Here is a 13583-nt window from a genome sequence, read left to right on the forward strand (position 1 = left end):
AATAATTAGCATTATTATTATCCAAACGATTATGAGACATTTCTTGTAAATAATACATAATTCATTGCATACATAGGTACATACATATGTATATATTATAGAAACGACGTAGATCGTCGGGAAAACGTTAACGATGTGATGCAATATGATTTACAATTGTAATTATAAATCGTCATACATATATTTATATATATGTACAAATACTCACACGCGCGCGCTCACACAACACAAACACACAAATACTTAGCCGAGATATAAGCGTCCCAGTATAATTAATAAAGAGGAAAATTGAATCGTTCATTATTTAACAGTTGTAGGTAAGTAATATCAAAATTTTAAAAGAGTCATTATACTAACAGACGAATTAATTATCGTCCGTACCTAATCTAACGTTTTTTTCTTCGAAGCATTGAATAAACAAACTATACCTTACATATCGTTTTCTTTTTTTTTTTTTTTCATTTTTTTTTCAGATTCTTATCAGATCTAGAATACTACTTTTTGTAAAAGATTTAACGAAATAATAAAAATCAATTAAATCAGTTACATGGAAAAAGATTTTTCTTCTCTGAAAATTATTCATCTTATTATTAATTTATTGTACATTGATAAGAAACAAAAGAAAATAATTATTACGTTATAAAAAATAGAAGAAAAAAAATAAAAATCATTAGATTAGACACTACAAAAATATCATTTTCTGTCAAAAAAGAAAAAAAAAAAAGAAAAAAAAAGAAAAAAGAGAATTCCTAGAAGAGTAGAGAAAAATGATATTCTTATCTCTAAATCGATACGAAAAACACAAAAAAAATCTTGTTAATATATTCTAGGAAAGAAGAAGATAGATAGATGGATAGATAGAGAGAGAAAGAGAGAGAGAGGGAAAAGAAAAAAATAAAGATGGCATTGAACGATCGAAAATTCGAAGCCGAAGGCTAAAGAATCCCAGAAAGTGAACGAATCTCTTCATGATGGACGTGAAGTAAGTAAGTACGTACAAAGGACCTCTTGAAATTGCATGGAATTTCATAGAAATACAACTCGTTAAAAGTGGTGAAAAATTTCGAAGCAACGAATCGACAAGCATTCCATCTCTCTCTCTCTCTCTCTCTCTCTCTCTCTCTCTTTCTCTTTTTTCTTTTTGGCTTAACTTTCGAAGAGAAGGAGAAATCCATGGTCGTCGGTGAATTTTTCAACGCTTACCTTAACGTATTCCATTGAGAAAAAGGAAAGCTCGCAGGATTCGCTTTCCTGAACGTTTGGGACCCCTGGAGGGTCAGGCTAGGGCTCTGTGTCCCTTTGTCGTTCCCTTTTGAATGCTATGCTACCTCTGCTTTCGTTTCGGTGTATGCCTAAGGCAGCTGCCATCTCTCTCTCTCTCTCTTTTTCTTTTGGTTAAAGCGAATGTGTATGCCTCTTTATGCGTGTGTTTGTGAAAAAAGAGAGAAAGAGAGAAACGTTTTTCAAAGTCTTTTTTCTACCCTCTCACCTAACTCTCCACCCTCCATGCTTCATCTGCACGTTAACGATCACTGCCTCTCTCTCTCTTTCTCTCTCTCTTTTAGTCTGCCACCCTTGATGCGAAGCATGCCGAAAGCCGAGGGTCGAAAATCCCCCTGAGAGATTATTTTCCCTTTCCGACATCTTCTTTTCTCTCTCTCTCTCTCTCTCTCTCTCTCTCTCTCTCTCTTTCGCTCTCTTCTCTCTGTGATTTTCATTGCTGTCTTTCTCTCTGTTTCCCTAATTTTACTATACATTATTCCTGTATTCATAATTTTGTTTAACTCGACCAACATTGTTAAAAGCATTTATAACTAATTCATATTTTTAATTAAACACGTTGAAAATAGAAAAGTTTTGATATTCAAGAAATATTACATAAGAATGATTTGTCATCTGTAAGAAATTTTTATCACAACTTGTTTCTCGGTTGTAGATTGTAATTACAGAAAAAGAATTTTGTTTTAAATAAAAATGAATGAGTAACGTATGTAATTGTATTTTGAAAACAAAGTATAAACTTTTTTATGAAATTTTTAGTATTTCTTTTCTTTCTCTTTGTCTCTCTCTCTCTCTCTCTCTGTTTTGTTTTTCTAACTTTATTATATATTATCTCTATTAATAATTTTATTGAATTAATCAATATTACTAAAAACATTTATAAATAATTCATATTTCTGATTAGTCATTTTGAAATTAGAAAAATCCTCTATTAAGAAATTTTTGTTCAATTATATTCCTTAATTGTGATTAGAATTCCAGTTACAAAAAAGATAATTTTTTAATTTCTTTTTAATTTTAATTATTATTTTTGTTTTTCTTTTATAGATAAAAATGAACAACAGAATTGCAAATTTGAAAAGAAAGAAGAAAATTTTGTAATGAACATTCCAATAATTTCTTTTTTTCTCTTTTTCCCTCTCTCTCTCTCTCTCTATCTATCTAAATATCTTTACCTCTTGGCTATTTGCGATAACAAAGATAATTTTCTTCTTCAGATAAACTTGTATGTGTGTGTGTGTATATATATATATTTATATATCCTTGTATTATCTCTTTCACATTGAATTTTCTATAAAGTTTTATTCTTTTGTCATTAATGCTGAAAAATCATTTGTTAGCTATGTATAAGTACATATGTATGTTGTATTCGAAGAAGTTATTGCACATATGCACATACATTTATCACATACATAATCCTCCTATAATACGAATTAAAAAAAAAAAAAAGAAGAAATCTACAATAGGATTACAACCGTGTAATGATTGATATCATATTTTCATACTTCTTTATAATATTAGAAATAAATAAATCCATAATTACAAATAAATTTCACAATCATAATGTTTCATTTTATTACTTCATTACTTTCTCAGAAAATTGTTAAGAAATCGGAAAGTTACTTGTAGTAGAAAGGTAGTTTTAGATATATCGCAGGTACAAAGGTATAAAGGTACAAAGGTAGATACAAAGACCAGGAAGAAGAACGAAGGACGATGAATTATAGAGGCTATGCTATAGCTGAGAGTATATATATATAACCAAGTATGGCTACTACTTCTATGCTACGGATCGATATCCACTCCGCAAGCTAGGAACCGGAGAGTACGCAACCGAAAATCGATAAGGTTTATGCATTATCGATAAGCTTTTCTACGGAACATAGAAACCTTCCGGGGCTCGAATATACGATGTTTACTACTGGTTCCTTCTATCAAATTGAAAAAATAATACATAATACAAGTAAATAAATCAATCATTCTGTTTATTTACAAAGGCGATTTTAAAATTTCGACACTTTTTTTCTTTTCTTCTTCCCTTTTTTCTTTTTTTCTTCTTCTTTTTCCCATCGTATCCCTCATCCCTTTTCTCATGATTTTGAATGTGAATATCTTTTATGACAATGATCTACGATAATGAATAAACATATATTTACTTATGTATATTTCGTTTAAAGTTCTTGAAATTACGGTGGATTATTACAAATCAATTCTAACATCAAATAGTAGATTTAGATTGGTATTAACAATCCTTTTTCTTTTTCTTTGTTCTTTTTTGTAAAATCTATGGTGTAATAAAAGTTTTAAACTGTAGTAGTAAAGAAAAAACCGATTTATACGAAATCATATTACGAGATAAGAAAGACAAAGAAAATAAATAAAAAGATAATATATATAGAGAGAGAGGGAGAGAGAGAAAGAGAGAAAGAGAGAGAGAAACGTATGTATATACAAAGAGTATCGTCCGTAAGAACACATGTATCATGTGTGTTGTGCATTTCACGGCCGATATATACGTTACTACATTACTACTACAAAAGCACATACATACCTAACACACACACAGAGTATCACACGCACGTTCGGATCTATCGCATAAAATGTGCGAGAATATCCAAAGAGAAAGAGAGAGGAGAGAAAGAGAGAGAGAGAGAGAGAAAAAGACAAAGATAGAGAGAAAACATATATATACATACATGCATACGTATATACAAATCTATATATATATATATATATATACATTATATCATAGAGAGAAAGAGAGAGAGAGAGAGAGAGAGAGAAATAGATAGATAGATAGATAGATAGAGAGAGAGAGAGAGAGAGAGAGAGAGAAAACGCAATCCAGACCCAAGTCCAATGTATATACATATATGCGTACGCACGATGTACACACCATTGACCGTGATATCGTCTGTCTCGGGATGAATGAACTGTTACGTCACGAACTTGTATTCCATGGTTCCTTCCGCCACCACCACCACCCTCCTCCTCCTCCTCCTCAACCTCCTCATCTCTCACACACTCACTCACTCTCTCTCTCTCTCTCTCTCTCTCTCTCTTTGTATTCTCCCACCCGCCACCCCACATACAACGTACGGTTCTCCACTTTCGTCTCCGTCGATTCTCTTTTCCCCGACCCGTTGCTCCCGTTACATTACTACTACATCATATGTATATGTATATATGTATGTGTGTTTGTTTGTGTTTATGTATGTGTGTGTGTGTACCTGCTGCTTGCTTACTGTTGCTGCTGTTGCTTACTGTCCTCCCTCCTACCATCGATTAGCAATGGAATTCCATTTGCGGGAGGGAACTGGGGGAGATGCAAGCGAATCTTAAAGGGTGGTGGGAGGTAGGATACATACCCAGACGCAAGTCCTATAGTTTTCAAAAGAGGTCAACGTCTCTCTCTCTCTCTCTCTCTCTCTCTCTCTCTCTCTCTCTCTCTCTCTCTCTCTCTCTCTCTCTCTCTCTCTCTCTCTCTTATATACTAACTCAGACAGTCGGCAGACACGACGACGTGTTGGCTATAAAATACCAGCGTAGGACGGCAAGGTCGTTACGGGATAAACGTTACTATCCTTACCGTTCTTCTGTTGTTACACTGATACACTTTTTTCTTTTTTTCTTTCTTTCTTCCCCCCTCCTCTCTCTCTCTCTCTCTCTCTCTCTCTCTCTCTCTCTCTCTCTCTCTCTCTTTCATTATTCTCTATCTATCATTCTCTTTTATTACTCGTTCAATGATCCGGATTTATGTGTCCTTTTTAAATTAGACTTACAAATATATCAACATTGAGTCATGTTATCATACACATCAGTATATATATTTTGTGATTAGAATACTTTTTGTTTAATTTACTTTATCTCTTTCATTCTCGTTTGCTCGATTGTTACTTGAACGTGATAAATCTTTATTATTAAATTTGTTTGGAGTTAAATGAATAGTATTTTAGATAATTAGATAGATATTATAAAAGATTTATATTTTTCGTAATTGAATAATTTTCTCTCTCTCCTCTCTCTCTCTCTCTTTCTCTCTCTGTTCTTTTTTTCTTTTTTTTTCCATTGCCATTGACACGAAAAAAGAATTGTACATTAATTAAATTAGATATATATCTAATACACATCTAATTTAATTAAATTAGATATATATATATATTTATTTGTCTTGATTTGTTGTGTAGATTTCGTTATAATATTATTTACAAACATTCTTATGTATGGTGTACGTTTATATGTTATCTTTCTTGTTTTATTTTTACTGCGATTAATTTTTCCTGATTGCTAATAAAAATAAGAATATTTATTAATAAGTAAAGAGAAAAATTGGAAGTTAATAAAAATGTATTATTTACTTAATATCCTGCTATTTTTTTTATTCATTCCTTACCTTTATTTATCCTTCCAATATCGTTTCTCTAGGTTCCCTTCCACTTTCTTTCAAATTTGGATATAATTTAGCTTTAAGACCGTCACTATTAATTCTACCATGAAAATCCGGCTTTTTTTCCTTTGGTGTACTTCGTTGCAACCAGATATCTAACAATGTTTTCGGTGTATGATGATTCCCTTTGTGAATTTGTTTTCCAAGCGATATCGATGTACTTGCTGGCGGTGACATCGGTGAATCCGTTGTTGCCCTGATCACACTTGCTCGTGCAGTTCCATCCTCCTTTCCAAAACTTTATATAAATTGATATTAGATCGATGACGTTTTTATTTTATATCAAAGTAAATAGCAAACTAATTGAAAATAGGATTTACCCATCCAATTCGCGTAATGCTTGATCCAATTCAACTTTATCTTTGTCATCTTTGCTTCTTACTTCGAGTAAACAATTTAGAACTTCAGAATGATTAGCAGAATTATTCGCATGATGTTTAAGAAATGTTTCCAATTCCCCCCATAACAAACGATAATGTTCTTCTCGACGTGCACCACCTTTACCAACTCGTCCACCACCTATACTTGGCATCGACAATGTTTCATGCTTTGCTTCCAATTGAAGTATACTAAAGATTATTTGTTTGCATTGTACAACCTCATCCACTGTTATTTCTTCTTTTATCATAATTTCTGGTAAAGGATCGAGTAACTGAAAAATAATGTATATCCTAAGATAAAAATTTTGGTACGTTCGATAGTCGATCATATTATTGAAAATAATATCATTGTTTACTTGTTTTAAATTAAACATCAGAGTACTAGAAATTGTAATTGGCCAATATTTTGTATGACGTTCTAATCTTGGTCTCATTCTTTCCACTGGTCCTTCTGGAGTACTGTTTGGACTACGTTTTAAAGGCACTAACATGTTATTTCTCATAAGAGATCCAAAATCCTATGTAATGAAAAAGGATAAATATTTAGATTAAAAAGAAAAAAAGAAAGAAAGAAAGAAAGAAAGAAAGAAAGAAATAAAGAAAGAAAAAAAAGAAAAAAAAAAATTAAACTTACAGTTATTCTATAATCTGTAACACGACCACCGCAACCTTCACTGATGGAAGGTGGATCTTCAAGGACACTTCTTGCCGTAGATAATGTATGTATAAAGATTTCACCACCGTGAGCAGCAAGTAAATGAGATATTGTCTTTCCACCGCTCTTTCTTGCCATTTCTAACATTACTGATCTACCATTTAAAAGAAAATTAATTAAACAAGAAGACGGCCTACTATTTACATCCACAGGAGTAATCCTATGCATTGCCGTGCAATTTTGCATTTCCGATGCGCTACAACCTCGTGGTGTACACCATTTTAAAGTTACTGTTTCGTACTCTGAACCTTCTTCGAATCTTCTAAATGTTTTTAGTAATGCTGAATCTTGTGGATTACCTATAATAAACATATATATAATAAAATATATATGTATAATGTTTAGATAAATTTTAATAATTAATTATATACCTTTCAAAATTGCAGAATGTGCCGCAGAGGAATGAAATATTTCTACGTCATAGTTTGCAGAAGAACTGGCATTTTGTTCTTCTTTCATTGGTATTCCTGTTACCGTTGTACTGGCTAAATCGTAATGCGATAAAATAAGATGGGATAACTTTGAATGTAATGCAGGAGCCTTTATTGAATGCACTTCCACCATCAAAAGAGGTGAAACCTTTTTTATAAATATTGAAAATGAAAATGAAAAATACTCTTATCATTTTATCAAAGTATAAAACAAATAAAAAAAAATTTTAATAACAAATACCTCCCGTGGTCCTTGGCTGGTAACTTGTGATTCTATGTTATTAGGGCAGATATTTAATATAACTAAATGACAGAAGTCTATTGGCATCAAACTGCAATAAAATTAAGAAGATATGTTAAATCTATTATAAGAAATATATTCAAAGAAGTACTTACTGATCTATAAGAAAACTAAAACGTGGCTTATCTAATCTATAAGAAAAATATAAATTATAATAAGTTTCATAAATCACACTCTATTGTGATTTATGAAACTTATTATTAATTCATATTTTATATTTATTATAAGGAATATATTCAAAGAAGTACTTACTGATCCGAAGCTAGAGCAGTTTTATTCTCTTGAGTTAATTCATTCAAAAATATATTTTCTAAACTTTTCATGTTACTATTATCTCGCGCACTTGTAATACAAATTACTCTACCCCTATTTAAAAGCTTATTGGTATTTTCATTCAAAGAAGTTCTCTTTTCGTGTTGAATCTCGGAACATTCATTGAGCGTTTCTATAGCTACTCTTAGACCATGTATCACCGAATAATCTTCTCCTGGTTCTGGATTTTTTGTCGGTACGCCAAGAATGGCGGTTCCATTCATTATCTAAAATTAAATAAGTTTAAGAAAGGTCTAATCGCGCAATACAAGATAACATATAAATCACAGATTTTTAAGAAATAATTACGTGAGTTAAATTTTGCTGAAGTGGACTCCATGAGTTCAATACATAAGCTGCACGATCGGTCACGACGTATCTGATCTATAAGAAAAATATGAATTAATAATAAGTTTCATAAATCATCACTTTATTGTATAATATATTTACAAACCAATTTGCCAGTCGGGAATAAGTCCCAAACAATGCGACAATATTCAAGAGATGCTTCGACACTTGTAGTCCATAATGATTTACAAACAGGAGCTAATGGTATTAAATTTTGCCCACGACTTTTTAAAAAGTCGAATTCTAATGGGCATTCCGCAGATATACCAAAATAAGGCGTATGGTCTAATACGAAAATAGTCTTATGATTTGCTGGATACATTCTATCTCATAACATTTTTAATGCACTGAACATTACAAATATTTATCCTATTGTTTTGTCAACGAATTGTACGCCCATATGTTTTTATAGGTTAGGTTATATTACTAGGTTCGTAAATTATATATATATACATAACGTATGTTAATTTATACTTCTAAATATAAAAAAAATTGTAATTATTTGAAATATATATAGCCACTAATTATTATTAACACATTATACGTTAAACATTTATGAAAAAATTACATTGGACGAGAACTACCAAGAATGATACGTTTTAAATAACATTTGAATTTTTCAACGGAAATCTATAGTTCATCAATATTTAGGAGACGATTAAAAAAAAAAAAATTAATCAATTTAAAAAATAATATCAGAATTTCCGCGCAGAATCATTATCAGGGTGTACCAAAAATTCATAACTAAGGTATAGAAACAAATAGGGACTAGATTGTACTACATACGTCAAATCCTAGATGCAAGTTAACAATCGTAAATAAATTTAAAATAAAATGTCATATACACTACTTAGCGTTATATACTTTTATAGTTTTTCTTAAAAAATGATTATGTATTGATATGTTAAATGTCAATATAATATCTTTTCTACTCTTTTATTAAATATTAAATATGAAATTGAGAGAAATATACGTGCATATGTATATACAAAAACGAAAATAAAAATGGCGTATTTCGTTCAGCGATTATCAGCTGATCGTAGAATTTCAACGTTTTTTCTACAATGTGACGTATAAGTAAAGTGTATTCACGTTAATAATTATATTGATAAGTATGTAAGATGGTTCTACCGACGAGGTTATCTTTAAAAACAATACGTTTACCGTATCATTATCACAATTTATTTGTTGTGACTTTATTTTTGTTTACATTAATTATCATATTAATCGCTGCATATCATGTTTTTAAATTTGGAGATACTCCACAAAATTCAATTTATAATGCAATTGTTTTAACTAATATAAATACACTACCTACTGAGGTTTTAAGTGCGGATTCACCGGCAGCTGATATTACCAATTCTTCTTGTACATATTTCAATTGTTTCAACGTATATCGTTGTGGTAGTAGAGGCAATAAACCTTTAGTATATGTATACCCTCCAAAAACATATTTGAATGGATCGCATAAACCAATAACTAGTCAAATGACTAAAGAGTTTTATCAAATCTTAAATGCTCTTATATCAAGTAAGTTTTACACTTCAAATCCGCACGAAGCATGTATATTTGTTCCCTCCATCGATACTCTCAATCAAAATAGATTGAAATTGCAAGAAGTATCACAAGCATTGAAAACATTACCATTGTAAGTATTTTATAAATCTAGATTGTGTATTTTAAACATGTATTGTATTTACAAATAATTGCAGTATTTTTATCTTATAATAATAGTTGGAACGGTGGAGAAAATCATTTAATATTCAATATGGTACCAGGAAGCGTTCCAGATTATAATACCGTTCTTGATGTTTCTGTTGGAAAAGCTATGATTGCTGGTGCTGGATTATCTACATTAACTTACAGATCTGGATTTGATATCAGTTTACCTGTTTATAGCTCATTTTTAACTAATTTCAATAGAAATATTAAAATTAAAAGGTATTAATGATATTTATGAGAAAGAAATTTAAAAAATAGATATCCATGAGGAATAAGATCTATCCATTTAATAATTTTATTTTTAATTTTTTTAGAATATGGTTGCTTATGTCATCTCAAATTAATATTAATTCTGCTTTTGAACAAGATTTAATAGAGCTTAAAAGTTCTTTTCCAAAAGAAATATTATTACTTGGTCCATGTTTACAATATAGTCCCATGAATAATACAGTACGCTGTATTGGAAAAGATGTTTATAAATACCCTGCTGTACTTCAAGTATGTAACATCCTAAAAAAAATTTATTTCTATAATATAGTAATATTTATGTAAAATAAGGACACGAAAGTATTTTTACATTTTTTGTATTTTTAGACAGCCACATTTTGTTTCGTAATACGTGGAGCAAGGTTAGCACAAAGTGTTTTATTAGAAGCTATGGCAGCTGGTTGTATACCAGTAATCGTGGCGGATTCATTGGTTATGCCATTTTATGGAATGATAGACTGGACAAGGTTTGATATTTATAACTATACAGATATTATATTTATCATTCATTTAATTATATAAAAATCTTGATGTTTATAATTTTTGATAATTTTTTAGAGCAGCAATATTTGTTCGTGAAATAGATGTTCTACAAGTAATATCAATATTAAAGAGAATATCTCAGCAAAGAATTGTAGAATTGCGAGAGCAAGGTACATGGCTTTATAAAAGATATTTTAAGTCCATGCAAAAAATAACAGATACAACTTTGGAGATATTAGCAGATCGTGTATTTACAAATTTTGCAAGGGATTATATATATTGGAATATACCTTCCCATAAGGTAAATTATCAAAGACATAATATATTCATTAGGCACAAAGAAAAACTGATTTTATATATATATGTATAAAATATGTTTATTAAGAATATAATAAATATATTTAACATATATTAAATATATATATATATATATATATATAAATATATATATAAATATATATATAAATATATATATATATATATATATATATATATATATATATATATATATTTATAAACAGGATAAAATTTCTCCACTTTTTCTACCATTAACTGCTCCCAAGACAAGAGGATTCACAGCTGTTATCTTAACGTACGACAGGCTAGAATTATTATTTATTTTAATCAATAAAATAGTAAAAGTGCCAAGTTTATCCAAAGTTTTAGTTATTTGGAATAATCAACAAAAAGATCCACCTCATTGTATGTACAATAAATTAATATTATTACTGTTACTAATCATATAATAATCATATATATTGGTCATTTTAATATATTACAGCTTCAAGATGGCCAAAACTAACTAAACCGTTAAAAGTTATTCAAACAAAAGAAAATAAATTGTCAAACAGATTTTATCCATATGACGAAATAGAAACCGAAGCAGTACTTTCAATAGACGATGATATTATTATGTTAACGACTGACGAAGTAGAATTTGCTTATGAAGTATTATTTATTATTATTGAATTGTTAAATTATTTTATGAGTTACGCTTTCATTCACTTCAATGATATTTGCAGGTTTGGAGGGAATTTCCAGACAGAATAGTTGGATTTCCATCTCGTATTCACATGTGGGATAACACTACTAATTGTTGGAAATATGAAAGTGAATGGACTAATAGTATTTCAATGGTTTTAACTGGTGCTGCTTTTCATCACAAGGTATGTATATTTTAACATTTGTCATTTTTAAAACGGGGGAAAATTTAAATCTACGATTAACCAACTCCATAATTATATCTTCTTATGTAAAAATTTTATAGGCACGAACAATCCTTGGCATTTTAACATTATGTCCTTTTGTAAATACCTTTAACCCGAACTCCATTTTCTATGTCTGTTCGAAGACACGTATAAGTACGATATGTTATTTCTTATTTTTTACATTAATTATTGTCTACTTTTTTGAAAAAAAAAAAATCATTGTTTATTGCAGTATTGGAATTATATGTATACAACCGCGATGCCAGGTGATATTAAAGAATGGGTAGACGAACATATGAATTGTGAAGATATAGCAATGAATTTTTTAGTTGCTAATATAACAGGAAAAGCTCCGATAAAGGTAATTTTTATTATTATTACTTGTAGCTTTAATTTTAAATAAGAAGATTAATTAGCATCAAATTGGACAAATCTTTTTTTTTTTTTTAATAGGTAACACCAAAAAAGAAATTTCGATGTCCAGAGTGTACAAATACCGAAATGTTATCAGCAGATTTGACACATATGGTTGAACGTACACAATGTATAAATAGATTTTCATCTATCTATGGAACAATGCCATTACAATCTGTTGAATTTCGTGCTGATCCTGTACTTTTCAAAGATGTTTTCCCCGAAAAATTGAAAAGATTCAATGACATTGGAAGTTTATAATATCATTTGACTAATTATATTTAACGGCCTTTTCATGACAAAAACGACAATTTTTATCGAACAATCGTAATTGTTAATTAATCAATCTCATTGATTATCAAAGTCAACTCCCATCATAATTCCATTGTCTTATTAAACAGTTGATAGCTTCGACGTAGCAATAAAAAAAATGTACATTGTCGTACTATTGTGTAAAATATTAATAAGATTTTTGTAAAAAGTCTTGATAATAGAGTATATAATTTTATATTATATAATGACAAACAAATTTTAAATCTAATCCTTTGTCATAATTTATTATAGGTCATTATATGTTGATAAAAAAATATTATATTTTATTATGTCTATATTTATTCGATATTATGAACATAATATATATTTTGGGGATTGGAAAATTAATTTTATATTTTTTTCGGGCGACACTAAATGCCATCTAATATAGAAATATTAAAATAAAAAATATTTTATATTAAAAAAAAAAAAAAAAAAAAAAAAAAAAAAATTTAAGTTATTTCGTAACTCAATAAACTGATACATGAGATACTTTCCTTTTTCTTTTTTATTTTATTTATTTATTTCTTCTATTAATTTTATTATCTGCATCTTTAATTCTAATTTGATGCATGCACGACATAATCAACATCCAACGCAAATTAGTGACACCACATTTATTATTTCATACAATAACGTATCGTCTATGGCTGTTTTATCTACATGGTTTTTTTTTCTTTTTTCTTTTTTTTTCTTAAGAGTATACTCTTTCCAGCACAAATATATATGTATATATTTCTACAATCTTTCTACAATCTGCCGAATAGTCCTTATGTGTGAACAAAACATAAAACGCATAAGAGTATGAATTTAATATTACAAATAAAAAAAATTAATTTTCAATCTTTAGAATTTTTTTTTTTTTAGAGATATTACAAATTGTCTAGAATAATATATATTTTATATATGTATAAAATAAAAATATATATATATACATTTTGTCGAAAAAAGCAAATATTATT

At 29.2% G+C, this 13583-nt stretch overlaps 2 protein-coding genes across 3 annotated transcripts; one reads left to right on the plus strand and one right to left on the minus strand.

Moving 5' to 3' along the window:
* Positions 1–5422: 5422 nt before the first annotated feature.
* asun (integrator complex subunit 13 asun) lies at positions 5423–8860 on the minus strand. The gene is made up of 10 exons (XM_085659261.1): positions 8322–8860; positions 8177–8251; positions 7808–8094; positions 7496–7586; positions 7195–7402; positions 6743–7122; positions 6465–6626; positions 6049–6380; positions 5675–5966; positions 5423–5568 (listed from the first exon to the last, which is right to left on the minus strand). The coding sequence occupies exons 1-9, from the start codon at positions 8535–8537 to the stop codon at positions 5681–5683; spliced, it is 2037 nt and encodes a 678-aa protein (XP_085515387.1). The 5' UTR covers positions 8538–8860; the 3' UTR covers positions 5423–5568; positions 5675–5680.
* A 326-nt stretch (positions 8861–9186) lies between these two features.
* Positions 9187–12864, plus strand: sotv (exostosin glycosyltransferase sotv). 2 transcript variants are annotated; one of them, XR_014982537.1, is made up of 11 exons: positions 9187–9863; positions 9950–10156; positions 10252–10435; positions 10532–10671; positions 10763–10988; positions 11209–11389; positions 11469–11635; positions 11710–11853; positions 11955–12048; positions 12128–12256; positions 12349–12489. XR_014982537.1 is itself a non-coding variant. In XM_085659260.1 (10 exons), exons 1-10 carry the CDS (start codon positions 9337–9339, stop codon positions 12568–12570), a joined length of 2127 nt encoding a protein of 708 aa, XP_085515386.1. In that variant the 5' UTR covers positions 9187–9336; the 3' UTR covers positions 12571–12864. The 2 variants fall into 2 exon arrangements, 1 of the variants encoding a protein (XP_085515386.1); XM_085659260.1 differs by lacking the exon at positions 11955–12048 and having other exon boundaries at positions 12349–12864.
* Positions 12865–13583: the final 719 nt, after the last annotated feature.

The sequence above is a fragment of the Vespa mandarinia genome, chromosome 9, assembly GCF_050613455.1.
Source record: "Vespa mandarinia isolate Hongniang chromosome 9, ASM5061345v1, whole genome shotgun sequence".
NCBI classification, from domain to species: Eukaryota; Metazoa; Arthropoda; class Insecta; order Hymenoptera; family Vespidae; genus Vespa; species Vespa mandarinia.

Excerpts from the sequence above, each read along its gene's own strand:
- sotv (XM_085659260.1), top strand. The coding sequence starts at position 9,337 with ATGGTTCTACCGACGAGGTTATCTTTAAAAACAATACGTTTACCGTAT. Across the intron at positions 10,157-10,251 it reads AGAAATATTAAAATTAAAAG|AATATGGTTGCTTATGTCAT; the intron begins GTATTAATGATA and ends TAATTTTTTTAG. Across the intron at positions 10,672-10,762 it reads GGAATGATAGACTGGACAAG|AGCAGCAATATTTGTTCGTG; the intron begins GTTTGATATTTA and ends ATAATTTTTTAG.
- asun (XM_085659261.1), bottom strand. The coding sequence starts at position 8,537 with ATGTATCCAGCAAATCATAAGACTATTTTCGTATTAGACCATACGCCT. Across the intron at positions 7,403-7,495 it reads CCAGCCAAGGACCACGGGAG|GTTTCACCTCTTTTGATGGT; the intron begins GTATTTGTTATT and ends TTTATAAAAAAG. Across the intron at positions 6,627-6,742 it reads TTACAGATTATAGAATAACT|GATTTTGGATCTCTTATGAG; the intron begins GTAAGTTTAATT and ends TTCATTACATAG.